The sequence below is a fragment of the Oenanthe melanoleuca genome, chromosome 1A (genome assembly GCF_029582105.1).
Source record: "Oenanthe melanoleuca isolate GR-GAL-2019-014 chromosome 1A, OMel1.0, whole genome shotgun sequence".
Classification (NCBI taxonomy): domain Eukaryota; kingdom Metazoa; phylum Chordata; class Aves; order Passeriformes; family Muscicapidae; genus Oenanthe; species Oenanthe melanoleuca.
The window spans coordinates 16,757,505-16,784,501 of NC_079334.1; the positions used below are offsets into that span (position 1 = coordinate 16,757,505).

The 26,997-nt window shown below is 41.9% G+C and overlaps 1 protein-coding gene across 4 annotated transcripts in view; it reads left to right on the forward strand.

The window, feature by feature from the left end:
* The window catches only part of TMTC1 (transmembrane O-mannosyltransferase targeting cadherins 1), a 133,177-nt gene that overhangs the window by 48,277 nt on the left and 57,903 nt on the right, over window positions 1-26,997 (forward strand). For all 4 annotated transcript variants that reach the window (XM_056510618.1, XM_056510611.1, XM_056510603.1 and 1 more), the window contains exons 6-9: window positions 1,903-1,984; window positions 2,948-3,051; window positions 13,214-13,403; window positions 25,031-25,152. In XM_056510618.1, coding sequence (XP_056366593.1) covers window positions 1,903-1,984; window positions 2,948-3,051; window positions 13,214-13,403; window positions 25,031-25,152 — 498 coding nt within the window. The remainder of the gene's footprint in view (window positions 1-1,902; window positions 1,985-2,947; window positions 3,052-13,213; window positions 13,404-25,030; window positions 25,153-26,997) is intronic.

Consider the following 26,997-nt stretch of genomic DNA (forward strand, 5'->3'; position numbering starts at 1 on the left):
GTGATGAATAGAGAGGGCTTTCCTCTTTCCACACATAAAAAATGTAAACAGAGTGCAACCAAACACTTCCTGCTGCAGATCATAAAGGGGTTGAGTTTCATAAAGGGTTCCAGTGGGGGACAAAAGCCTGGGGTTTGGTCCAAATGCTGTTAAAGTCAGTGAGAGGCTTTCCTTTGGTTCTGGTGGGCTCTGGAGCCGAGCCATGGTGAGCACTTGAAGGCCAGCCTGACCTTTCATGGGGAGACAAAGCTGAAGGCTTAGTTTCATCTCCCTTGTACTTGCTGCAGCCTGATTAAAATCAGTGGGAACTCAAGAAACTTTGCACTTGGAGGCGTTCAGCCCTTGAAGACTAGTCTGACATTTAAGTCATGTTTGGTGCTTAAATGTCAACATTTCACAATAAGTAGACTCCAAAGACTGAAAGTTGTCTGGCTTGCTTTACACTGTGTGGTTTAGTTTCTCAGTTTTAGGCATGGCACTTAGGGAAAGTTTTCTGAAGAGCAGTTCCTTTGTACAGAGCATCCAGATGTACTTCTTTCATCTTGGTAAATGCTGCCTCTGTTTCTGGCTGGCTTTGCCCTGATGCTTTTTCTCTGCAGTGTAATCTTTTCTTCATCTCACCATGGTGACCAGGCTTGCAAACTTCCTACCATAGAAAATTTGAACAAACCCCCAGGTATTAAAGACTCTTGGCTGCATTAGGAAGTGCTTCAGTTTGTTTTTTCAAAGACTTGAAGAGTGGAAGCAGTCAGGTGATACACTGTCTTAAGGAATTTGGAGAGGAAATAAGATGTGGTTTATCTGCTCAGTGTTCACAGGAGAAACATATGAGGATTTTATGCTTGGAAAGGTAGCTTGCTTGAAGGTGTTGCAATACAAACTGCAGTTTTTGTAAATCATTTAAATAGAGTATCCTGATACTCACTGTATGTCATACAGAAGAACCTACAAGTGTTTTCCTTCTGAATTTATTTTGTTTACTTGGTATTTATAACTTCTTGAAATAAGTTGTCATTCTTTTCAATAGTTTTTTACCTACTATGTGCTTAAAATATTCCTGTTGTCTCTTCTGTATTTCTTTTTATCATTGCTTTATTACAATGATGGAGCATCTGTAAGGTTCAATAGAAATGGAATTATAATAAAATTTATGTCATGGATATGGCACTGTTTATATATTAAGAAAGTTCCTTAGTCTTTGGCAAGTGCTTCTACTCTATATTGAAATAAATGCATAGTTTCACCTCCAAATACAGTTTCATTTTACTCATTGAGAAACAGGAAGGGTTTTATGAACATTCCTACAGCAGTAAGCCACCTGTGTGTTTGCCTCTGTGCAATTAATTATCACAGCACTTTGTCAGCAGACTTGGGATGAAACTTCAGCGTGCAGAATATGCCCCCAAAAATGCTTAGAATCAGTTCTGCTAGATAGTTACTCTCCTCTCTGGAGACTGAGCAGAGAGCTGGGAACAAGGAGTTTTTGCATTTTAATCACTGTCTAAAATTGAATTGCTCTGTTTGGGTGACCTTTTAAAAATATGTCTCTGTGTAGTCTTCTGGGAGTCTGAAGACAGCAATCTCACTGAGACACAGCTGGGATTTTTCTGAGGATTAAGGGGTTAATTGAAGATTTAAAAAAAAAAAAGCCCAAACAACAAGAAACAAACTAACAAACACACCAAAACCAGATTTTGATGGCAAAACTGCAAGGTATTATAGTGTGTATTACTTGAACTAGTCTCACTATTTTACTTATGTGGAAAGGCCTTTGAAGAGTAGGAGTGATGTCATTATTATTGCATTTAGGGTGGTTAAATCAATGCACACATTTTTCTCCACTTGAAAAATGAGTTAGTGTTCCAAAGTACTTCAGCACATATTTGTTTCCTTATATTTCAGCTACCTGACTGCCAATAACAACCAGAATTTCTTGTATACTGCAAGGCCTTTTTTGAAGAGAGCTGCTTTGGTGATAAGCTACGTAAGTATGAATGGACTTGACCATGTATTTCTGGGTGTTTGATGAGAATGAACAATGCACAGTGATATCCCAGAAGGCTTAGATGGTAGATCTTAATACAAAGTTAGGCTGGGGAATTAGTCTAGAAAACTGGGCAGAAACAAGAACATTACTGTGTTTTCACTTCAAACGTCCTTTTGATTTATGGTGGTTGCCCTTGCAGCCCTGTAATCATCTGCAGGTATTTCCTGCCCTAAATACATGGGATTCTGTGGCAATGAGCTGCCTTGTCAATGACATGCTGTTAATGCCAATGCAGGGCTCAGTGAGTCGTAAGAAAAACTGCTTGATGTGCTCCATACGAGGCTCAACATGTAGCAGAGGAGAAAACAAGCACTTCCATGGGAATGATCTGGGTGTGCAGCTCCCTGTGCTGCTCCAGAGCCAGATCCCCTTGCTTGTCCTTTGACAAGTGGTTACCAGGAAGGTGAAGGAGTGGAAGCTTGCAGAAATCCTTCCAGGGATTAGGACTGCACAGCATGAGATGCACCAGTGGAGCTTGTCCTTACACCTATGCCAGCACGGATAAAGGATAAGAACTTTTAAGTCATCACCCATGACTTTCCCCTCTGCATTGAGGTAGAGGTCAGTAGCACAATTCTGCAGCCTGCACTGCAGCAGAGTGACAGATTTGTCCTTCAGCCTTTGTCCTTCAGATTTGTCCCTTTGCCTTTGTGGTGGGTACTGAGATATGTCAGTTGCCGTCAGGAATGCAGACATGGAGAGGGACACACAGAGTCCCAGTGTGCTGTCTGTGCTGAGGGTTGGCAGCTTTGTCACCCTAAGGTGGCAAACTTGAATTTTGCCTGAGGTGCTGAGCTGACTTGCTGTGCTCAACATGGAGAGCTATTACAACAAAACATTTGCTGGAGGCCTTGGCTCTTCTTAGTAGTGCATTGCTAACTGGGATGTTCTTTTTTGAAGGTGATCCTCGTGTTGTATTTCCGCCTCTGGATAATGGGAGGTTCCATGCCAATGTTTTCAGAGCAGGACAATCCAGCCTCATTCTCACCGTATTTACTGACAAGGTACCATGACAGCAGTCAAAAGTGTGCTGTTGATGTTACATTTTCCTACACTTAAATGGTTTGCAGGTGACAATGAAAAAAAACTTGCTGTGTTGTCTTAAACTTAATTACTTCTTGGTATTGCTCTGTCTGGAATAGAAAGCAACCAGAACTATTTGACCCCCAAAGCACATTGTAGGTCCTGCTGTAGGGTTGTGTTACAGGTACTTTCTTACTGAAAAATGTTTGCTTATTTTTATGCAAAGCCCAAAGAATATAGTTTAGTTGCCTAAGCACAGGACTGGAAAGCTCAGTAACTGAGGCATAATCCTAAATCTTAAAATAGGCCATTCCTGAGATTTGGGATGGAAGCATTCAGAGTTTTGGCTTCAGCTGAAGTTTATATAAAAGGGGATGACCATGCCTCTTGGTTTAATATCAGTGACTGAGCAGTGAAGGTGAAGGGGCCATGTGCATGAGTGCTCTGTTCAGCTACTGAAAGACACTTTGGAGCCTTCTGGAGGAATTTCCTGATGTCTCAAATGAAAGTGGGAGCAATCTTCCTGTGTGTCATGTTCTGGCCTTGCTGTCTCCTCATTCCAACAGTCAAATTGCAGCTGAGACACAGGTTAAGATCAGCCAATCCTTATTCAACATCTGCTGCAGAATTGGACTAGATCTCATTTGGGGAACCTTTATGGTAACATAGCAACAGGTCCTATTATCATCAAGGCTAATAGTGCTTCCAGGAAGCACATTGTCTTGTTTGGAAAGCTCTGACGTATTTGTTTCTAGTGGAGCTATTAATACCAGACTCAGTGCAGCACAGCATGCAGGATTTGCTGCTGTCCCTTTCTGATATGTTTATGCTGAGATGGGGGTCACTGAGCCACAAATGATCCTGGCCTAATTTCAGTTACCTTTTCTGTGCTGCACATGTTCTTTTGTATATTTGTCTCTTTGGCTCTTGTAATGACAGGGGAGGGTTTTCTAAGCCCAAAAGCTAAGTCATTCTCGGGGTATGAAGCAGTGACTATTTTTACCTCTGGCACTGCGGATTTTATTAACAGCCTTAGGAAAAACAAGTCAGAGTGCTGCTGGCTGATGTCCTCCCTTGGCCCCAGAGCAGCCCTAGCTTCACCTGCAGTCCAGAAACACCTACCTACTCCAAACCTAATTAAGGAAATCCATTTCAGTAAGAAGCAGTATTACTGTTCTGAAGGGATTCTAAAACCCTTTAATTATCCCAGTTCTTCCACTTCTGCTGAGCTTGATCTTAATCCTCATTTTAGCCAATTTACCCAGAAGGCTTTACCTTCCATTCAGGAAATCCATCCCTTCAGCAGGTCTCAGTGTCAGTCCTGCAGTCACTGAGACCCAGTGACCATCTCTGAACTGACAGCCCATGATGCACCATTTTGCCACAGCCCTAGTATTGGCAACAAACCTTTTCTTCCTCCTCTGTCAGACTCAAACTACAGCTCTCACCTGAGACTTTATCTTGCTGTGGTCAAGCTGAAGCTCTTTCTGCTGAACTGGTGTTGTGCTGGTGTTGTGTGGGAAGCTTTTAACAAGGTTTTGACAGCAGTAATTAGGATGCAGCACTGAAGTCAAGATGTTAATTGCAAGTTGGGTTGAGTTGGGAAGAAGGCAGTGGAAGAGCTAAGTTTGGTGTGGAGACCAGAAACTAAAAGAAGGATCAGTTTTGGGTAGTGCTCTTGAAGTGATTAGTAACATCATTACAGCAGTTGAAGCAAGGGTTATTCTCAGGCAGTGGGCAAGTTGTTTTGTAACTCTGATCATTTAGGTCACAAATGGGAGTTTTCTGTTTTCAAGGAGCTGTCTTTATTTGAGCTGGAAATGTGGTTTTTGTGCACGTCTCGCCAGGGTAAATGTTATGGTTTTCAACAGAGTTGAAAATTATCCTAAGACTTGGCCAGCTCTGTGGGACTAGAAGGAAGGCTGATAACAGTGGAATAAAAAAAGAAGAACAGTAGTTTGGAAATGTGTGTCAGTCTTTGTGAAATTCATTGAGTTAGGTCTAGAGGGGTCTTGGCTGACACTGGACGAACCCAATGGAGCATTGTAACTTTTGCAGGGTTTATTGGGGCCAACATTAGGTGTAAGTTAGGGGGTTGAAAAAGCATTGACTTCTGAGGTCAGAATTTGTGATCCCTTAGAGCTGATATAGCATTCATTGCAGACTGGGGCTATGAGAGGTCTGTGCATCCATGATTGTGTGGAGGAGGAGGGGCATGTAGAACTTAGGGTGTGTGGAATGAATCTCAGAGAAGACAAGTTCTAAGCAATCCAAGGAAGTGGCCTGCAACAGGTAGCTAAGCTAGGGAGGTTCTTTCTGCAGGATACCAGGAGTGTGCTGAATGTTTGTGCAGGCTCAAAGAGAGATTTGCCAAGCCTAAATAAGAAATCCAGGCTCCTAAATATGCAGAAGCCACATCCAACTCAGGAACTCCAACTCGTCCAACTCCCTAGCTAAGAATTGGGGGAAAATTATCATCTTGGCATGGACTTCTGGTCACTGCTTTGATCTGGCTCAGTTTGGCCCTAGAAAATGCCTATGTGTTCTATAGCTGTCTCCAATCTTGGACAACACAAATATATAAATTAAAGTAGACAGATAATGATTTATTTAACAATTGAAGAGCATAATATGCTGAAATAATGGCAGTTTTTCAGTCTTTAAAAACAGTCATCTGTTCATCATGCTCACTAAACTACGATAGTTAAAATTACAATATTCCCAAATACCTCAGAGTTTAGTGACATAAATGAGAGCCACATTTCCATGGCCTTCATCGTGTTGCTTGGCAAAGGTGGTCTGAGAAGATGAGTTCATCATTGCCTTTCTCAGTGGAGGCAGAAATGAAGGTGTTGGGAATCCTGCTATTCCTAAGCCCTGCCATGAAAGCCTGTCCATCCTGGCTGCTGTGCACTGCAGGATGTACTGTCTCCGGTGGCCTTACTTTAAAGAACACAGACTTTGATCTCCAAATCTGCTATGGGTAAGCAACATTTGAGATAGGAAAACCAATCCCAAACCTCTGTTCAAACATTCTTGCTTGTATCAGACAGAACAGAGGGAGAATGCAACTAGAAAGGTTTTGAGGGCTGCCCAGCTTTATGTAAACAGTGTACCAAAAGTGCAGCTCCAGAGCTAGGAGGGTGTTGAGTGGAGGGCTGACATGCTTCATATGTTTTGCACAATGTTTTTTTTCTTCTCCCTTCTTGCGGGGAAAGAAGTAGGAGGCCTCTGAATAAACAGATTTTATTACCAACACTGGCAAGACAAGGGAAAAATCCATTCTGCAGCATGTCTCAAGCTGTGTGAAACAGCTTAAATCTTACCTGTAATTTCTAACTAAAAGTCTGGTTTTTAAAAAACTATGTCTTTGGGAGTCAAGTTGTACTAATTTCTGCTGGCATTTGCCTTGTGATCTCTGGTGGCTGATCACCCTGGGCGTGAAGCAGGTTATTTGTGGTGCTTCCTTAAATAGTTAATGCATTTCTACTTGGACTGCCTTGAGATAACATTGTCCTGTGGTTGAACCTCTCTCTCTGTAAGCTGGCTTTCTGTATTGCTTTGCTGTTTCAATCAGGTAAATGAGAATTCAGTGCTGCAGAAAGCTGAAGAAGTGCTTATACATAAAAACTGGCACATAATCCTTTTCACAGAGATTTATGACTGTTTTCTGAGCAATGCATTTAATCATCCCAGTTGTAACTTCAAAGGGAATGAACTACCGAGAGGCAAACCATAGACCTGTGCTGGGAAAATGGGTCCCTGTGCCAGCCAGTTCTGCCAAGCAAATAGAAGTCAAGTGTAGCAACTACTTTGATATGGAGTTTTCATGGACCTTAGGCTAAAAAATAGCATTAAAATAGACCCCTGTGACATATCAGCTCTTAATCAGCCAGGCTTGCACACGCTGCCTGAATGCTGAAGTTCTGCCTGGTTTGTCAGTGCTTTCTTTCATGTGCTCAAAGGTGTTTAAGTTTAGCCCTACGAGTAATCTCTGCAGGCACCCAGCATTCAGGGATCACTTCTAACAAAAGGGAAAACAACTGTGGTGGTAAAAATCGCTCTCATGGCTACCCAGACAGCCTGAACCATTAAGCATGAACTCTTCATTTCAAGGGGTGGTGGGAGCTGGCTGGAAGATGGTGCTCCAAAGCAAAGGCCACCCTGCAGACAAAGTGGTGCTCCCAGAGCCACGTGAAAGATTTCAGCATCTCTCTCACAAGTGTTCTCAGTGTGATGAGCAGACCCTGGCAGTGCTGCTCTGGGGTTTCATGAGTATTTTAATGGGCCATGGTGCTTGCTGCAGCTGCTGGTTACACAAGCCTTCCCTGCCAGGGTCTGCATGTGGAGTAGAGAGGCTGCAGCCAAAGCAGAGGCCATTGACTCCTACAGGCCCGAAAGCATTTTGCTTTCCAAAATACTTCCACAGGAATGGCCAGTCCCTGGGGCAAAGCAGTGTGCCCAGAACGTCCCTTTGGCTCCCACCAGTACTGGGTGGGTAAGGCTCTGGGACACGAGCTGTGTTCAGAAATGTTATCGCAGCGGGTTTATCAGAGCATGTTTTTAATTTCTTGAGGATCTCAGTGGCTGTCCACAGAACCCTCCATCTGCTGCTGCCTCAGTGATCCTGGGGAATTTGGGCTGCCTGACTCTGGAATGTGCTGCTGTTAGTGAGGAGCTGAGGTATTATCCCAAGGCATGTCTTCACTCTCACCACACAGGGGTTTGCAGAAGGAAAACGCTGCAAGGTCAGTCTCAGGTTTTCCAGCACTGAGATTCTGACAGGAGGCTTGGGTTTCACTGGAAACTCACAGGCTCTTTCACAGTCTTTACTCTTGAAGGATTTGGTATTTTTTAGATTCTCAGCTATAGAGTTAAAACAACTGAGAGAGCCATTCTCCAGATGAAAGCTCTTCAGGCTGTGTAGCTATAGGAGACAACACAGTCTGCTTTTCTCCTTCCAGAGGAGTAACCTTGCTATTCATCAAGCTGCAGCTCTCTGTTTATCCCTATCTTTCCTACTACTATCCTCTACTGATTGGCAGCTCTTTTCTCTAAATGCAAAAGGTTTGATGAAAGGGAATGCACAGGTACTTTTCTAGTTACAAGTATTTTCTATCTAACTTATACTTGCATTTGGATTTTAAATGGAATTTCTCTGCCTGCTGCTTGTTTGTGTAGTTTACTCCACTATCTTTGAACGAGCTGGATAGACAGAGTGGGAATTTTTTTTCTTCTAAGGCTCTGAAAAGAAAATGTTTAGGCTGACAATATACAGAGCAGAAAAATAAACTTGTGTGGGAAGGTATGACTGGACTGGGAGTTCCCTAGGGGGAGTGTAAATATATACAATTTGAAGACAGTATCCGAAATACCACCACCTGATTATAATTGCAGCCACATGTGTCCTAGGAGGACATTATTGTGAAGTGACTTGTCAAACACACTTGGGTTTAGGGCTTTGTTAGAGGATGAAGAGAGCCTTGAGCCAAAATCAGTTCAGCTGTTAGTACGAATGAAAAACCCTTTTCTTTAATAAAAAAGCTGTTCTTACCCTCATAGTGAACTGGAGCCTCCCTGGCAGGGTGCAGGTCATGTCAGAAGAGCATAATCAGGGTCTGTGACTTCTGAAAGGGCAAAAACTGCATTCCTGCTTCTGTTTCAGATCCTCAGCTACTTCATATCTCTCTTTCTTTTTTTCCTCAAATACTAGTTAAATGCACTTATTACCTGCCTCCTAGAGAGGTCCATTTTTCCCCAACTAGGGGAATGGTTTGCCTTTTCTTTGCTAAAATCCCCAGTGCTGGGAGAGGTTTCACTTGCAGGTGGGTACCCACTGTGTCTTTGTGGGTGGGGTTGCCTGCCAGGAATGGGATGGGTTCTCCCAGAATTGGATGGCTGGTAGGTTTTAGCACAGTATGCACTTACAAAAAATAGGATCACTGGCCCCCCCACTTTTCCATGCAGCGCTGGTGGGACATGGTCAGAGCTTTGTGATCACTCTTGTAGCACGGTTTTAGAAAGTAATCGATAATCTCAGTCCTTGGGTGCTGTGGGGAAAAAGCTTAAACTGCTCCAAAATCAGAAAAGACAGGAAATGCCTCTTAAATTTCTATAAATCTGGTTTGTTTTTTGTTTTTTACCTAGTCTCACAGTCTTTGTGCTCTGATTGCCTGGGTTTGGCAGGGCTGAGATGAGGGCTTTTCCAAGCTCGTTGGTCTCTATTACAGCAATGGGTAACAGACAATTCCTCAAGTATTTTCTTGTCATGTGGCTATGGCTTTGAGTAGTACCCTTTGTGTTCAGTTTTGCAGCAGAAACAATCAGTTCAGATAGTTGTTTTCTGCAACAAGTTCTAGGTATGAGTCATCCTGTATTTGTCTCAAAGCATGCAACAGAACATGGAAACTAAAAAAAATGAGAACTAAACAAACTGGATTGCCATGACAACACTGGCTACCTACAGAAGGAACTGTGTTTTTCTGAGCATGCCAGAGATGATGAGAAGTGAAAAGAATGCTTGATACCCTCTGAAACTTGGATTTCCGTGTTCAATTTGCAAATAAAAATCTGCTGCAATGCAAATGCTGTTACCTGGCCTGGGGGAAAACTGTTTGCCTGTTAAGAGGCAGAATCTTCCAGTCACCTCACCTATGCATAAATACAGAGCATTTTATATAAATACTCTGATTTTCATGGGATTAACTGAGAGAGTGGGAGATGCTACAGGCAGGAATTTTTCTCCCTTGGAATTCCAGCAGATACCCGAAGCAATGTCAAGAAGATCATTAATTTAAAATGTAGTTCACTCAGTCAACTAATTAAAAGAAAATACTCTTGTTGCCATTTGCAGGTAGGCTGCTGAAATGTAATTAGCTCCTGGAGTGATTTCAGAATCTTCAAGTCTTTTCAAAATTTGCAAATTAGTTCCTTGAGGTGTCAGCTTTGGTAAGAGGTTTCTTTCAAACTTTCTCCTCTGTTAGCTTTCTCCTTAGCTTGTGATACAAGAGTCACATAGATGGAAAGGCATATCATATGCTCTTGAGAGCCATAAATAAAAAGCAGTACTGGATTGTCAGTAACTATTATTAGCATCCTGTTATTTTTCTGTTCCTAGTATCTAGAATAGCAATAGTTTATAAGTGCTTTATTTTATACAGCCATCCATCATTTTCAAGGACAGGTTACCAGTGCTGAAGGCATATCCAAAGTTTTGCTTGACTCAGAGCCTGCTCAAGGCTTTGTTGCTGCTTACAAATGCCTCCGAAAGTCAGGCAGTGCCTTCATGGATCTCAGTTCCCGTGGCTGCTAATGTCACATTCATGTTCAGTGAGGGAGCTTGGCCAGGGATGTGGCCTGGGTTCTCCAGCAGGGTGTCTGCACAGGCCAACCATTTGACTGGACACTGGTGGTAATGATTGTCACAGGCTTTAAAAGATTTCGCTGCTGTTGGAAGAGAGTATTTAAAGACTAATTGTTGCCTTAGTGGAATGGAGCGATTGTGCTTCTCCTTTGGGAGCTGCCTCTGGCAGCAAGCTGTGTGCAAAGCTCCCAAGGAAGTCTGAAACCTCACAAGCACTTGGGAATGGACACTTGTTTGCAAACTTACCCTGATCAGTGAGTGGCTGGAGTTGCCTTCCCATCTTCAACAGCAGCTTGTCTTACCTTTCCAGCAGAAATGCATTAACTCGCACTGATCTGGCTACTCTTAATATCTCTTGATTGGGCTGAATTTGTTATGGTAGCAAACTGCTTATTTATTCTGTGCTGTGTAAGGTTATATCAGCTCCTGCCTTATCAGTGAAGATACAGAAAAGCAACTAGCCTGTGCATAGCTGCAATGCTGCAGTTCACAAAGATGCCAAATGTCATCTTGTTCCTGAGTCTGAGTAAGCAGGGGAGGGCTTTCTGCTGTGTGTTGTGGTTTGCATACAAACCTGTATGCATACTGTGATGCCTACTGAAAATATTAATATGCCAGGGCATAAAAGGACACTCCCTCCAAAACCTGGGCTTTTCTAAAGCATTGAGTGCCAAACCAGCTCAGTGCTTCTGGAAATCCTGTCAGATATACACACTTGTACTTAGTGTGTCACAGGCCATGACGTTACTCAGATTCATCTAAACAGACATGCTTTTGTTTGCACAATAAAGCCAAAAATGGATCTCAGTTTGGCTTTGAAGTAAGTAGCTGTAAATAAAGGCCTTTTCTGAGGTGATGTGTTGAGGCTGATGGAGAACTCTGTTTTATTGTGGCTGAGCAGAGGTGGGTCAGGCCATGCATAATGCCATGAGTGAGTGCCTTGGTGTGATTCTCATCAAATTTTGTGTTGCTTTGTTTCTCTGTAATGTGTGCCAGAAGAGATTGGGTTGGTGACTAGAATTTTTTTCTTTAGAAAGAGTGAACAGTTAAAATTTTAAAAATCATTTGAGCAAAATTAGGTTATATTTTTGAGGGATGCTCTCTTAAATAGGAACTGGCTTTTTAATTGCTGCCTCTGTTAAGAGAAGATGGATTTTCTTTCTTTCCCTTTTCTTTAGTACCTCAGAGTGGGGAAGGTGAGGAGAATGGGAGGGGGGTGTAAGTAAAGTGTATCAAATAGCTAAAAAATGTGAGAACATCCCACTTTGCAGAATTGGGAGTTTAGAAAGATCTGTGGGAAAATGAGAATGTGCCTCTGTGACTGTTTACAGTTAAACATTCCAGCTCAGTCAGCCTCCTTGCTTTTGGGTCACTGTGCTGCTGGAGATGTTTGTTTTTTGGATGAAAAGGGAAACTGATATCCTGACTTTGTAGTAATTTAAATATGTTTTCACAGAAATTTAGGGCCCAACACCCATCTGGGAACTTCCTTCCTGGAGTCACACTTAGCTTTAGTGTCTTACCATTCTGCCACAGATTTAATGTTGTAAGGGGCTGCATTTTTACTGCAGAGGGGCATGTTTGTCAGTGGCAAGTGAGACAATCCTCTGTCTACATGCCTTGACATTTCTGCCATCCTTTGTTACCATTGTAATAAACCTGCAATGTACCATGGCAACTGGGTGTGATAACAGCTGCCAAAGCAGGCTCAGATGGAAGAAATCCTGTGCAGGATAGGATGTTATTTTTTTCCTTTTTTTGAGTATTTGCCATTTTTGGTACTGTGTACAATTTGGACTTTTCCATTTGCAAGCCAAGGATGGGTTTGTCTCTTTGAAGGCTGTCACAATTTTACTTGGTTGACTTCACAATTACTGTAATAATCAATCTGCAGTCTCTTGCACTTAGAAATATTTCAACTTTAGGTGCACATTTTGGCAAGTAGATGCCAAGAAGTAAAAGCCTGGGGCAGGAAGAGGTGTTGGTTTGATTTGTTTTTTTCTTGTTTTCTTTAACCCAGCAGCACTCATGCTTGTCTTTTTCAATCCTTTGAAAGCCCTGCATACTTCCCAGAGGGCAGCATGCTCCCCATTTGCATTCCCCATTAATTTCCCCTCTGTTGAGAATAACAATTATTGAAGATTACAACAATTTGAAATCCCTACTTCCCCATCACTTCTGCAGCACATCTAATGCAGTCTGGCCCCAGTCCTAAGAAACTGTGATGGGATTGGCTAAGAATCAGCCTGACCCTCCTATTTTCTGTATTTTCTCCCCGTGCCTTGATTTGCAAAGAGAAAAGAAAGAAGGGTCTGACTTTAATTGCTCCATGTGGTGCAGATAGAAGAAGTCCTAAATTGTAAGTTAAACCCAGCTGGAGGGATATTTTGTATTGCAGCAGTGATGCAGTGAACTGTGTAAAAGTTCAATATATATGTATGTACCTGTGTAGTTATTCGTTTATTGTTTAAGCTGGCAGAAAGTCACTTAAAAATCTGACATTCAAATAGCAGTCGAAGTTCTGTTGGTTTTCCAAAGGCTGGTGCATAGAAACCATATAAATATTACTGATCTTTCATTATTTCTTCAAATGACCTGTTGAAGTGCCCCTCACCTGTGCTAGCATCTCTGTTGGCAGAGAGGTGTGGTGCTGCTTGTTGGTGCAGTGTTGTTTTTTTGGTTGTTTCCTCCTCCCGTGTGGTATGTGGTAAATGCCAGGGGAAAGTGTTTTCTGTGCTGTCAGTCATTCCATGTGTTACATTACCTGTTTTCATTTGCAGGTTTTTAACTTACTCCTACCTTCTGGCCTTCAATGCGTGGCTCCTGCTGGCACCGATCACCCTGTGCTACGACTGGCAGGTCGGCAGCATCCCTTTGGTTGAGTCCATCTGGGATGTGAGGAACCTAGCCACAGTGTTCCTGGTGCTGGTGATGGCATTGCTCAGCCTACACTGCATTGCTGCATTCAAGGTAACACCAAAAGCCGTGCAATACAGCATAATAAGGGAAAAAAAAAATCTTTTGTTTCCTAATCCTCAGATGAAATAGTTGGTAAGCACATGTTTTCCTCTGGAATGCCCTGGAGTGAGGTGAAAAACCATACCAGTAATAGCTAATGCAGGCAAGCTCAACTGATGAAAATGTCTCTCTAGTTGAATGTCTCATTCTTTAATTGGTCTGATTTGAGGGCAGAACTTGGCCCGGACTCCTACATTCAATTATTGCTAATGATCCAAACCCCACTGAAATTGTTAAGCATCTCTGCCTCTCCCATAGTAATTAGGCTTTTTGTCACTTACTTCAAACAGGACTGGGAGCTGTCATCTGCAGAGCCTTTTGAAAATAAAATCAATTCTTCTATTTGCACTTTTGCTATGCTTCTAAAACCTAAACATTGGATACAACTTGATGAGAAGATTTTTTTTTTTTGTCAGCGGAGTAATGGAATGTGGGAAATCGAAAATGACCTGGAAATTGTTCTTTAGCGTAAATAATATAGTTGGTAAGCCATACTCCCAAATTCAGCATTTCAGAGGTACCATTAATCATATTGCAGAAATGAAAGTGAGACTGTACAAGCCTTGTCAGAAGTCAGGTATGGACTTCCATGGAAGGGGTTTTTGTGGATCATAGGGAGTTACAAGCTGTTTCTCTTTCAGTTGAGTTGTGGAAGCTTCTTTAGGAAAGGTGTTGGTAGTCACTTTGGAAATAGTACTGAGGCTTCTCTTCCTTAAATGTATGTGTGGCTGAAAAGCATAGTTGAAGGGTGTCAGGTATTAAAAGCTGTGTTATGCTAAAATGTGCAGGTCATGTACATTTTCAGTCTACCCTGGCAAGTCTTCCCTGTGCTCCTGATAAGAGACAGAAAATGAACCACTTTGAGACTGCAGAGTCATTAATTTAGATAATACATTGGCAGCTGCTGTATGGGAAATATGGGAAAACACCCTATTAGGTATTCACCAGTTCTACCTGCAGGTTGTACATCATCTCATATTCCTCCTGCCTTCATTACTCACTGCTAGAGAGATTCAGAACTGTTTGTATTAGACTTAATTCTGTTCTCAGGGAAGTTAATGATAAAATTCTCATTAGCCCAGTACTGAAGACTTCTGAAAAATCTTATTGCATCCTCTTTGAAGTTTTGTTTGCATTTTATTTCTTCTCCTGCTGTCAGAACTATATATAGGAAGAATATTGTTGGTTTGCTTGAAAAAGATTTTATCATATTTTTATTACTTTTAAAAAAAACTGATTCAGTCTGGATTTATGAATACCACTGTGATTTGAAACTGCAAGTTGTAATTTTTTTGTGAAAAGTTCACTTTTGCTCTTGACCACTGTTAATGTTAAACAGCATGGATTTTACTCTTTGAGTGCTTACTTAATAGATGCTTTGAAATTCATCTTAAAGATTCCTTTCTGTTTATCCTTGAAAACTCCAAACACTGAATAAATTGGATCTGAAGTGATCTGCTTTTGTATCTAATCCAGTAAAAATAGAACCATCTTGACAAAGTGCTCTCATGAGCACTTGCAGCCTCCAACAAACCCGTGGTGAACATGGAACTGGTGATGGTTCCTGGGGATCAACTTGGACATATTTCCCTCAGCCCTTGGTATAGAACAACAGAAGGGTTTGGTTGGAAGGGACCTTAAAGATCATCCAATTCCAACCTCCCTGACATGGGCAGGGAGGGACACCTTTCACTAGACCAGGTGGCTCAGGACCCCATCCAACCTGGCCTTGAACACATTGAAGGATGGAGCATGTGTATATATATAATTAGAAGTATAATTTAAAATATTTTGCTTTTCAGGAAATTTTACATTTCTGAAGCTATTTTCTATTTTATGTTTAAAAACTTACACAATCTCTGAATCACACGGTACTGCCATTCAGTGGTATGAAGATGATTGTGTTGGGCTGAGTTATATGAATTATCGAGGAAAGCAGACTGGAAGCAGAACTTTTTTTGGAAATAAATTATGCCATTTGACTTCAAACAATCCCTTTTATAACAGGGAGAGGGAAGTTTGGAGCACTTGAACTGCAGGCACAGTTCATTGGATTAGGGTCTTAGGAGAGCATCTTTCCAAGTGGAGCAGCATTGGCCTTTTTTAGGGCATTGCTTCCCCCAAGAAGGACCATCCTTCAGTCAAGCCCCAGACAAGCAAATACTCAGTGTTTTACAGCTTAGAGGCAGCACGAGATGTATCAGTTGATTTCTCACATTTCGTCAAGTGTAAGGTGTTCTGCTTTCTTTTTGAAGCAAACAGAACAGTCTTAGCAGCCATTTTCCTCTCCTTTTTCATTGCAATGTCTAACCTGGAAGAGATAGCTTGCAATTTCCTAAGGAATAACTGTAGAGTGAACAGGCATGCAGTCTGTGTGCCTCTCTTTAGAGTGTAGGTGTGCAGGGGCAAGAAAGATCAAAACCTCATATTCATTCTCAGTGGCACCATTGCTTTCCTTTCTGCAGCATAGAGAATGGAAATGACAGAAATTGTTTTGGCAGCAGTGAAGACATTGGTCCAGTGAACATTGAACTGATTTTCAGTGGCAAGAGGTGATGTGTATGCATCTACAACACAAACTCACAGGAGACTCACAGAATATTTTGTGTGGACGGTAATTAGAGAATGCATGGATTGGATTTCTGCCTTTGTAGTCCTTGAATTTTAAACAGGGCTAATTTGTTGACGTTTGTGATTAGGGTAACTCTGTTGGGCATGTATGTGTGGTGCTGATAAAGGACATCTAAGGCACAAAGCTTTCTTGTTTCATTTTGTGAACATTGTTATACCTCAAAAGAGAAGAAACAGTGGAAGATTTCTGCCCATGGGTGCTTTCCTTGGAACATGCCTGTTATAAGATCAGGATTTAATGCTGAAAACTGCAGAAACAGAGAAGGCAGCTCTCCAGTTTGTTTGGAGAGAGAAACCTCCCTTCTCATCCTGCTTGTGCACCTTCACTGTTGTCCTCCTCTTTACTTAATGAGGAGGTCACTTAAAAAATGGCTTTATTAGCTCCTTGTGTATAACTTCTGTTCTCTGGGTCGTCTCTCCTGTGCAGAGCAAATCCCTCTCACTTATCAGCTGGAGAGCTCCCTGTGAACAGTTCTGCTCAACTCTGCAGTGAACTTCCTCACACAGGCTTCAAGCAGTGTGCTGGGGATGTGACAAAGGCTGGGGGTGGTATTGAAAATGCTTGCATCCCAGAGAAATTGTAATAGTTGGGAAAAGAGGATGACATTTATTTATTGTTCGTTGTCAAAGATAGCCTTGGCTATGAGGAATGGATGTCGTGTGACTTCTGGATGGATTACTAAGGTACCAGGAAATGGATTCGGTATTCCCTCAGTGGATATCAAACATGCCATTCACAAGGTCAGAAAAATAATCAGGTGCTTCAGATGGCCCCAGGGTAGCCAGGGCACTGCCTTTCGTTGCTGACAGATACGGGGAACACCTGGTGAACTGGAGGGAGGACAGTTCTTGGCATTATCATCAGGATGACAGTTATTTCTTTGACATGTCATAATAATTCAATGAGCATGAAAGGAAGACCCTTGCCACGCTGCATGGCATTTTTAGGTCGCTGCCTAATTAGCAGCTTGTCCTGTAGTTGTAGCTGTGGATGTTTGTGTGCAGAGCACATGATGGGTAGGATTCCACTTTCACTATGGCACCTGATATATGGAGGGCTGATACTGGGAAAACTCATGTATGTAATGGGCTAATTCAGCAGGGTGATCTGCAAACCTAACTTGAAGCAGTGGCTTCTGCACCTGGCCAGTCTGGGGGAGTGTATTGCACCTCATACTGATGGCCCTCATGCATTTGTGCTCGTGACCAGAACTGTAAAGTTACCTTCTGCTTGTTCAGCAGGAGCATGTGATGATGTGCAGCAATTTGCTCAGGACTGAGGAGGGGAATGCGACTATCATTTCTCATAAATTAAAAAAATGCATCTAGTGTGCTCTATAACTTTTTAAAAGAACATACTTGGCTGTTCTGTGCGATGGGGCTACATATGGTATAGGAAATTGTGGTGGTTTTCAGGTTATATTCACTGCATGTGACTGACATATGTATTATCGTGATCTTTCATATGCTACATTTGGTTGTTTTTTATTTCAGATCTAATTTTAAAGGGGATGCTGCCTCTTTGAATTTCCTTGCGTGGTGCTTCTTAGCCAAGACAAGGCATTTTGTACCATATTGTGATGACTTTATTTTGTGCTGTAATTGGCATCATATTGCCATTTATCTGAGGGATTATATATATGGATATCATCTGAGCATATTCTTTAGTGACTTTCAGACTAAATTTCCTTGCTGACAACGTTCAGTACCATCCAGGAGAGGAATGAATTTGCATCTTCTCTTTGTGTGCATGTTTCTGTTGTTTTTGTTAGCACTCATTATGTGTATTCTGTCATGCTATTTACTTTACCCTGCACTCATGAGACCTTTGCTTCGTTTCCCAGGTTTGGCATTTCATTAATAAATCACAGCTTATGGACCTTTCTGGGGAACAATTGCCTTTTATAATATTCTGCAGTAGTACCAGCATAGTTAGAAAGTATGCCTAGCAAAATTTATATGCCACAACACTTCCAGAACAATACCTGCTTCAAAGGCACAGCAAGGTGAATAAGGCTATTTATTGATGGAGTCTATGTGATGAGCTGGAAACCACAGTCATTTCCATAAAAGGTCCATTTAAAATAAATCCTGCTTTCATTTTCCTGAGGGCCACTTGAATTCCCTCCACATAGAGAGAAGGTCAGGACTGATGTTCTTAATCCTTAGCAGGGAATTTTTTCTGTGCTGCTTCTGTTGTTAATATTTGCTGCACGGAGAGAGTAATAAGCCAGAAAGACTCTGTTTAGTGGCTTCCTCTGGAGGGAGGGGGAGCCCCTTGCAGGCACCCCGAGCTCGCCAGCCGTGTTTCTGCGCGTCAGCTGCGTGCGGCTCCCTGGTGGGGCTGGAAGGAGCAGGGGAGCCTGCCCAGGGAGCTCGCTGTGCCAGCTGACAGACCCAAGCCAAAGGGGAAAGCTGCCTTGCTCTGTGTGGGACTGGGACTGCTGTTCTGGGTTAAAAGAGCAAACACAAGAACTGTCAAAATACCTTTTGCATCAGATTTTCTTTTTCTCGGTAGATGTTTGAAAATAACAGGTTTGGAGTGTGGTGCTCTGAGTTAATATAACCACAGCTTGAAGCAGTTCTGATTTGGCTCACTGTGAATACATTCAGCATCTCACCAAATGGGCTCTTACTGCCTGTAGTGGGGTGTAGGTAATTGTCATGGGGGCAGGTAGTTCTCCCATTTTCAGCATATTAATGCTGAATTACTCTCTTTATTCTGCCATTTTCTTCTTCTGATTTGAGTTAGTATTTCAAGGCCTACTCAGAGCTGAAAGGTTTTGAAATGACACAGTAGTAGGGGTGAGCCAGGAGGGTGTAGGTGAAAGGGGAGCAAGAAATTTTCAGCTGGGAGAGGTAATGATTGTTCATCTTGGCTATTTGGCCTTAGTTAAACATTGGGGTGCCAAGCTATTGTGTGGATTTTGTTTTTTGTTAGGCTTTTCTTGTTCCATGTTATTTTCTCAAGAGCAAATTCACCATGAACTGAGTTGCTTTTCCAAAGATGACACTTTTATGTACTGCAAATTTGTGCATTGAATTTTATTGAATTGTTTTGTTTTGTTTTGTTTTCCTCACCTAGTCAAGCAGCCTGCAGTCACAGATTGAAAGGGACAAGGGAAAAGCAACCACAAGGTCAAAAGGATTATTGCAACTTCTGGAGAAATTTGTTGATTTCCCTATTTCCTTTTGGAATGTTCCACTTCTCTTTCAAAGATTCGTGCGCTTGTTCATCCTGCTTAAATTGGCTTGTCAAGTGGAATTAGAGGTTGCAGAGATTAAGGATTGGGAAAATGAGTTTATATCTTAAGGGAGTTTGAGAAACCTGGGTGAGAAAGACCATAAACACAGCTGAATGGATGAGTTGCTGACTTCTACAGGGAAAAAGAAAATAGTAGTTATCAAAATTTTACTCTAAGATACTAATATGAAATATTATGGGTTATATTTCTGTGCCCTGTTATGGGAACAGGAGAGGACTGCTTTCTGCTTTAATTCTATAATTGAAAGCCAGATTTCCAGAGGTGTTGAGCACCCACAGTTCTCATGCGTGTAAAGTTTTTAGGCATTTTCAGCATTTCTGAAAAACGTGCTGTTTTACATGGTCTAGACCAGGACTTCGTTCCCTCTGGAAACAGAGAGGGAATGAACTTGTTAGGGTGGTCTCAGATGTGCACCAAGGATTTCTCTTCAGAAAATCTTGGGTGAGGATGCTCTTTTCAGGGGTTTTGGTTGCAGGTTCTGACTGGTGTATGTTTGCCTGTGCACCAGTTCCTGAATAGGAGCTGCTGCTGGTGAACTGAAGTAGTTTCTGTTGTTGCCAAATACTTGAAATAGTATCAGTGTGTCAGGTAGCTAATAAGCAGCCTGCAGTGATTATCAAAATAGCATTATAAATCCATGGCTATTTCTAGCAAACCTAGATGATCACCAAGAAAAAATTAGTTATTTTAGGAAATGAGTGAGTTACTAAGCCTGGCATTCAAGTAACTGGTGCTACTGAAGAGGCTGATTTTTAATTTCTTTTTTTTTTTTTTTTTATGAAATGAAAAAATAAAACTCCTAATAAAGTGTAATGATTACGGAATTTGTGGCTCTTTTTCTAGAAGCAAGCTGATTAAGATGTGTCTGAGCCAGCTTTGAAGCTGGTATGTTACTTTTTGCTTACTAAATGCTTGAGTTTTTTGGACCATCTGTTGACACCCGACTTTTGGCATCATTCACTTGGAAGCAGTGGCACAGGCAGCAGAGTGAAATAACCACAGCTCCACAGTGCCCTCCTGTTTGGTCACAGTGGGTAAAGATGTCTGTGTCCCATCCAGATTTCTGCTGGTGACCTAAAGGAGACCATGCTGATGGTACATGGAGCATGATACAGCTCTGCCATGGCCCATCTGTGTGCACCAGTGAGGTGGGACGTGGACCCAGTGCTTCTGTGAGCTTTACAACCTCAGAATTTTTTTTTTCCTCTTTTGAAGGAATCAATCCCTAGGATTAATTCCTGATTGGCTTAATGCTTTCTTTTTATCACCTTATGCATGGATGGAGAGTGGATTTGACATGCTTCTACACCATTCCTTTTATCTTTAATGCTGTATGTGTGGAAAGTGCAGATGCTGACCTCTTGCCAGGTGAGATGCTGCCAGTGGTTTGGTGCAGGCTGTGAGGAGTCACATTGCTGAGCCACTTGTGACTTCATGAGAGAGTGGTACAGCAGGAATAGGCGAAGTAGGATTGTGTACAGTCTGCACTAAGGGCTTGTGCAGATGGATCTTAGGAGTGAACAGAAGAAGTGTCATCCTCTGTCTGTGGTCTGCAGAGTCATGCAACTTCTTCGAGTCTGTGTGTCTCTTCTGATGGATAACGTGCTTACCTCCTAAGCCTGCAAGTGTTTGAAAATGTGAATTTGAAAATGATTGTAATAGCAATCATTGCTTTTACACAGCCATGCACTACCAGCTTTTCTGGATGCAGCTTTTCTGCACATGCAGTCAGGTGCTCCAAGCATAACAAATCACTGTCTGCAGTGGGGCATCTAGAGCTCACTGTCAGAGAGATTGATGCCTTTGGTAGGCATTCTGTGTCTTTACTCCACAGAACTTTGGATCTAAATGGTGGAGAGGTGACACTTGACTCTTCTCCAAAAAAAAACCCCAAAAACTGTTAAGAGGAAGGAATTAAACCCATTTGATTACCTTCCCATCAAACAGGCAAGCACAAATAAACACCTTGGGAAACATTCAGAGGTAGAACAGAATGGAATTTGCTTGGATTTGTTTGCCCAGCTGCTGTCTTCCCTGAGGTGCAGCTTAGTCCAGCCAGGAGAAATGCTGTCCTCACATCTCTGCTTTCCAGTTCCTCAGCCCTGGGAGGTGCCAGGTGATGTGAACATCTTAGACTTAATGGACCTGGCACCTCAGACTGTGATTCCTCAAGGGAAAAAATAAGGAATTTGTGGTGGGCTTATGCAAGTCCATAGTTATGACAGTTATGTTGAAGTAGTCTGTGCACCTCCTGCACTCAAACTTGGAGAGCTCTGCCTTGTGGAGCACTTGTGCTTTAGTGGTAGTCAACAAATACTTATGGCTCAGGAATATGTCTTATATGTAAAATGGAAAGAAATCTTCGGTTGTAATTTCTAGAGTTTATTCCTTTTCCCCCAAATTGCTATGGAATCAGTTTTTGAGATTTATTGCTGTATTGATCATGTTGGACCTTGGAATGATTCTTTGATTTTGTGCTTGAGAGAGTGGGACACTTTTTTTGCATTGCCCTTGGGAGGAATAGTTTTCTTTAGTTCTTTGATAACACTGTCAAAAGAAAGTTAGAAAGCTTTTTTTCTTTTTAAATAATTTTATGGTTTGGTTTGTTGTTTTATTGGTGGGGTTTTTCTGATACAATATATAATAATGTAATGAAGACCTAATTGTAATGAGTTAGATGTGAATTTCAAAACTACTCCCTCCCACCAAGCTATTTACTATAACAAATGCTATTTTGATTTGAAATTGGTTTGTCTTTGACAAGAGAAATTATTCTAAAGTTAATTCAAATGTGTTTGTTGATTTCCCCCCACCAGAGACTAGAGTGACAGAAAAACAAGCTTTGTATTTCCAAAAGAAAGCACTGTCTTTAAGAGGAAAGGAATTGTCTCTCTATAAAAAGAATGCAGTGATCTATAATTTCTAGTCCTAGCTATTTTATTTTAAGGAGAAAGGAAGACAAACAAAATTGCCTATTACTCTTTAAAAGCTTTTACTACTGCTCTGGGCACCTGGAAGATGCTGATTCTACACCTCTAGCTCAGCTATCTCAAGTGGGATCATATGACCAAAGCAGCTAAACCAACTAAATGGTCCCAATAATTTTTTTATTTCTTTGCCTGGAAAATGTAACAGGTTATGTGTAAGTTTGATTTGTTTTATTCAGAAAAACACGTGGAGGGAATTTCCTATGGCTTGTGTGGGGTGGGCTGCTGCCCTCTGTTCCTGTACCCCTACGACTGGCTCACAGGCAGAGCCACACATAGCACAAAACCAGCTGAAGCCTGGCATTCAAGGACCAACTCTTCCCAAAAGCCTCTGCCTTAATGGAATGCTTTAAAAAGGGCACTGCCAGATATTTTTGTTTCAGAAATAAGGAGCACAGTGGAGCATTCTACTGTTCATTGAGGCTGGTGTGCTGGGCTCCTCTCTGAGCCCTGCCCAAGGGACTGGGCTGGCAGCCCTCAATAGCATTAGCATGGAGTTGTTACTTTTTCTGGGGTTGGAAAGGGCATGCAGAGCCATTTGATCCTTCAGCTTAGTTTATTCCCACATTTTCCTCTTTCCCATTTGATGTACAAGTTTTATTTGTCTTTTCCTAACATTCAGTTTCCTTTGCTTATCTGCAATGCTGCAGCCTTGAGTAACACCATGTCCTTCCTAGAGAGGTTTAACTAGAGATTGTTTTCCCAATTATTGATTCTATGATCAACAACTGGAGAAATATTTGATAGCTGATTTGTTTGAGAGCAAGTCCATGTCTTGGCGACTGAGAATGTTGTATTTGCTAGCAGTGCCCAACATACCTCTTATGCCTCTGGGTCTTTAGTGTCAAACCCCTGGGGTAGAGTGGTAGCAGAAGATGGGTGCCACAGTTAGGTCAGACAAAGTGGGAAGGGAGAGTCAAATGGCAGGAGAAAAATGGAATATATTTCCAGATCTGGGTGGTGAGGGAAGTTGAAGCTGAGCTAGAACTGGGAATTTTAATTCAGTTGAGTTGAGTTGAGAAGAAATTTTGAATCCTTTTTTTCTTTCCTAGTCAATTTTCTGTTATAATTACCTGGCACCTCTGCTCATCATCTTTATGGATTGATGTCTCTTTCAGTTCTGATAATAATGTAGTTTATTTTAGATGCTGTTGTGGCTGCACGTAGGTACTAGTAACTGTGGATCCAAGATACTGAAAAAGTGGATAATAAAAGTACCATAGATAACTGTGGTGCTGCTTAAACATATGTTGATAAAGAAGTCTGGAGACATGAATTCTTTCTCTGCCTCATGATTCCTCTTTGAACCAGGAGAAATCCGTGCACTTTTTTGTGATCCTGTGGTTCAGCTCCTCTAAAGCGACATCAGAACCTCCTGACTTGTAGCCTTGCTTTTGACACCCATAGAAAAAGCTTGTTGTTTTTCCCATAGCATAGGCTGAATATATTTTGGTAGTAGGACTTCTGAATTTCAGCCACTGTCTAGAGCAGTGGTAACTGCGTTGCAGTCTGCAGCTGTGCCAAAGCAGGACAGTTTGTACTGCTTGGCCCTGCGTCATTGATTGGGCTCCATTTCTCTACTCAAAAATCGTGTTCAACATTTCTAAATGTAGCTCCCTCCAGCAAAGAGAAGTCAATTTGCTCTCCAAAACTGAGAAATTACCCACAACAATTAGAAAGTGCTGCTGCCATTAAGTAGTTCTGGTTCCATCTGTTTCCAAGCGTGACAAAGCTTCTCGCGATGTCTGCAGACAGTGAGAAGCAGCATCCGAGCCAGGGGAGCACAGATGTCTGCCTGGGTGATTGAACAGCCCTAAAGCTGCTTCTATCCTGGTGTCATTCTTTGAGAAGAAGGAGCTGTTTTACCCTCTTGGGGTGGAGCTAAACCTGGAACTTAGCTTGCTCAGGAGACTTGGGTCTCTGCATGGCTGGATGAGTGGCCACTGCATCCCCAGACGCCTGTGTTGGCCCCACAAACCACAGCTGGTTTGAATTGCATGTGGTAATTCCATTTCTCCTCTAAGAGTGAGCTAACATTAAAGTGAGTACAGTGGAGGGCATTAACTGAGCTCAAGTGAAAAACATTAATTTTAGCATGCAGCATGTCTCAAATTTCTGACTCTATATGAGTGTGGAGACCTTGTGTGTGAAACTATCATTTCAAGTGTGGTATTTTCCTTGAAAGAGATAAAATGACTGCATTAATGTGTCACTCGGGGCTAGTTTTCTTTACACAAAATGTGACTGATTGAACAGCTTTTTCTCTGTTACAAACATTTAGGATTGAACACAGCAGTCTGTGTGTATGTGATATGCATTTGTGTATTTACATACAGCCACGCTGTCGTAGACACGCTAATGTATACATTCACACTATACTTACATATTACCAGTATGAGTTGTGTCTTAGGTGATAGCTGTGCCATGCATATGGTAGAGCTGACCTTGGAAAACATACCAAGGGTAATAATAGAAACAGTGGGTAGTGTTTGTACACTTTCTGGGCATGTTAGATGCACCAGGAGTGCATAAATATCAAAGTCTAGTGTCTTGTAAAAATTTCTTTTAAATGCAAAAACATGCTGAATGCTAATCTAAGTTGCTTTTTTAATGACCTCAAAAGAAAGGAGAAAGTTAGAGGTGAATTAAGTTGAATTTTTTTAGTTGATACTTGTTTAATTTTGTATTATTGCAGAAACTGGAACACAAAGAAGTTTTGGTTGGCTTGTTGTTCCTGGTTTTCCCATTCATCCCAGCCAGCAACCTCTTCTTCAGGGTGGGATTTGTGGTGGCAGAGCGAGTCCTTTACATGCCGAGGTAACTATTGCAATTGAATTTTTTTTGCTAATGAGACCACCAGCTCATTTTCTGAAAGCAGGCATAATTGCTTCTATCCTTTTAAGTACTTCAAACATCATATTGTGAGTCAGTGTGTTCTCTGCCTGGGAGTTTTGGCGTTACAGCCTGAGAGATTTTATAGTCAGCTGAGAGCAGATTGCTTGGCAGGAGCAAAGCTACTCAAAACCCTTGTTTTTCTTTTTAAACACAGTTTTCTGGGTGTGCTTGACACAGCTTAATACAGAGATGAGGTGTTGTTTCTTGATTGTCCTTCAAGACTCTTTTTCTTGATAGCATTATCAAATTAAATTCCTCAATGATTTTATCTTAAAGACAGCAGCTGGAAAGTTAGCCTGTCATGTTTTTATTGGGTTCTTGTTCAGCTTTCCCACTCCATTAAGTGGTCAGTAAATACAAAGGAGACTTTTGCTGTCTCAGAAAGCTCCTAGATTCAGTTGTGGGATATGTGCATGGGCTCCTGCCTGTAAGCTGCTGATTGCATGCACATCTGAGAGTGGAGATTCACACTTGTTTCACAGGAGGAGGAAAATCCAGCCACTTCTCCATCCCTCAGCAGGTGCTCTGAAATTCCCCTCAGCTTCCAGCCTCTAACAATGGTCACTTCAGCTGTCTGGGTGCATTTATGCACGGACAGCTTTGAGGTGTTACTTGTGACATCTCCACAGTATCCAGACCAGAGCCTGCAGGGGCAGTCAGAGGCCATTCATCCAAGATGCACCAGACTGTTGCCCATTGGACAGAATCGTAGGCTGGTTTAGGCTGGAAAGGACCTTGGGAGGTCATCAGGTCCAAATCCCCTGGGCAAGCAGAGCCAGTTGCTTGGGACCAGGTACGAGCAACTTTTAAGTATGTCCCAAGAGGGAGATTCCTCAACATCTCTGGGAAACTTGTGCCAGTACAGTTTGTTCCATGCATGAGCATAAGTGGATGCTGCATCTTGGATGCTACCAGTTAAAAATCCCAATTCTACTTTGGGTGCAGGGGGCCAGCCTCTGTTATATCTAATGGGAACTGCCATTTGTGGAGCTGATAACAAAACAGAAGTCCTCAGTTTTGCCCTGGGTTACTTTATGACAACTGGAACAGAAGTTTTATTCCACAAAACATTTACATTCTATTCCTCAGAAACTGTGCATCTAAACATCCTAAGAAAAATGCTTACAGATAGTATTTTGAAAGGCTGTATATATTCTGATTGTCATTAGTGTAGGCACTGTCACAAAAAGGCTGCTCATCAGTGTAAACCTCAGGCTGTGGAGGGGCTGTTGTTAAGGTTTTTATGCATTTAGGTTGTATCCCTTGCTTTTTTACACAGACATGCTTTTTAGGTCAGTCTTCTGACTTTATTCACATCACTAGCCCTGCCTTTGTTTGCTGAGGGTACACCTGAAAGTATAGTGAGTGAAAGTTGTCTCTCAGAGTTATTTTGCAAATGATACCCTCAACTAATGGATCCTGCGTCATTTCAAATTAACTTGGAAATCAGATTGCTTTAAATTCATGTAACAGAAAATGAGGAAACACATGAAAGAGCAAAGCTATTAAGGAAACAGTCAGCTGAACACAGGGCTGTGTTGAGTGGTTGCATTTCTGAATCTCAAAAGAACAACTGCGGAAAATACTTCAGCTGTCAGCAGTTCCTTGTCCTCCTCCCGATGAGACTGCTGATATAATGAGAGGAGGGGCAATGAAGAAGAAAAAAGGGTATGTTTGCACAGAGAAAATTTATCAGCGTTAACATGTGTGCATATAGTTTGTATAATGCTTTTCATCTCCCTGAGGGCTTTGCAAATATATGACCTA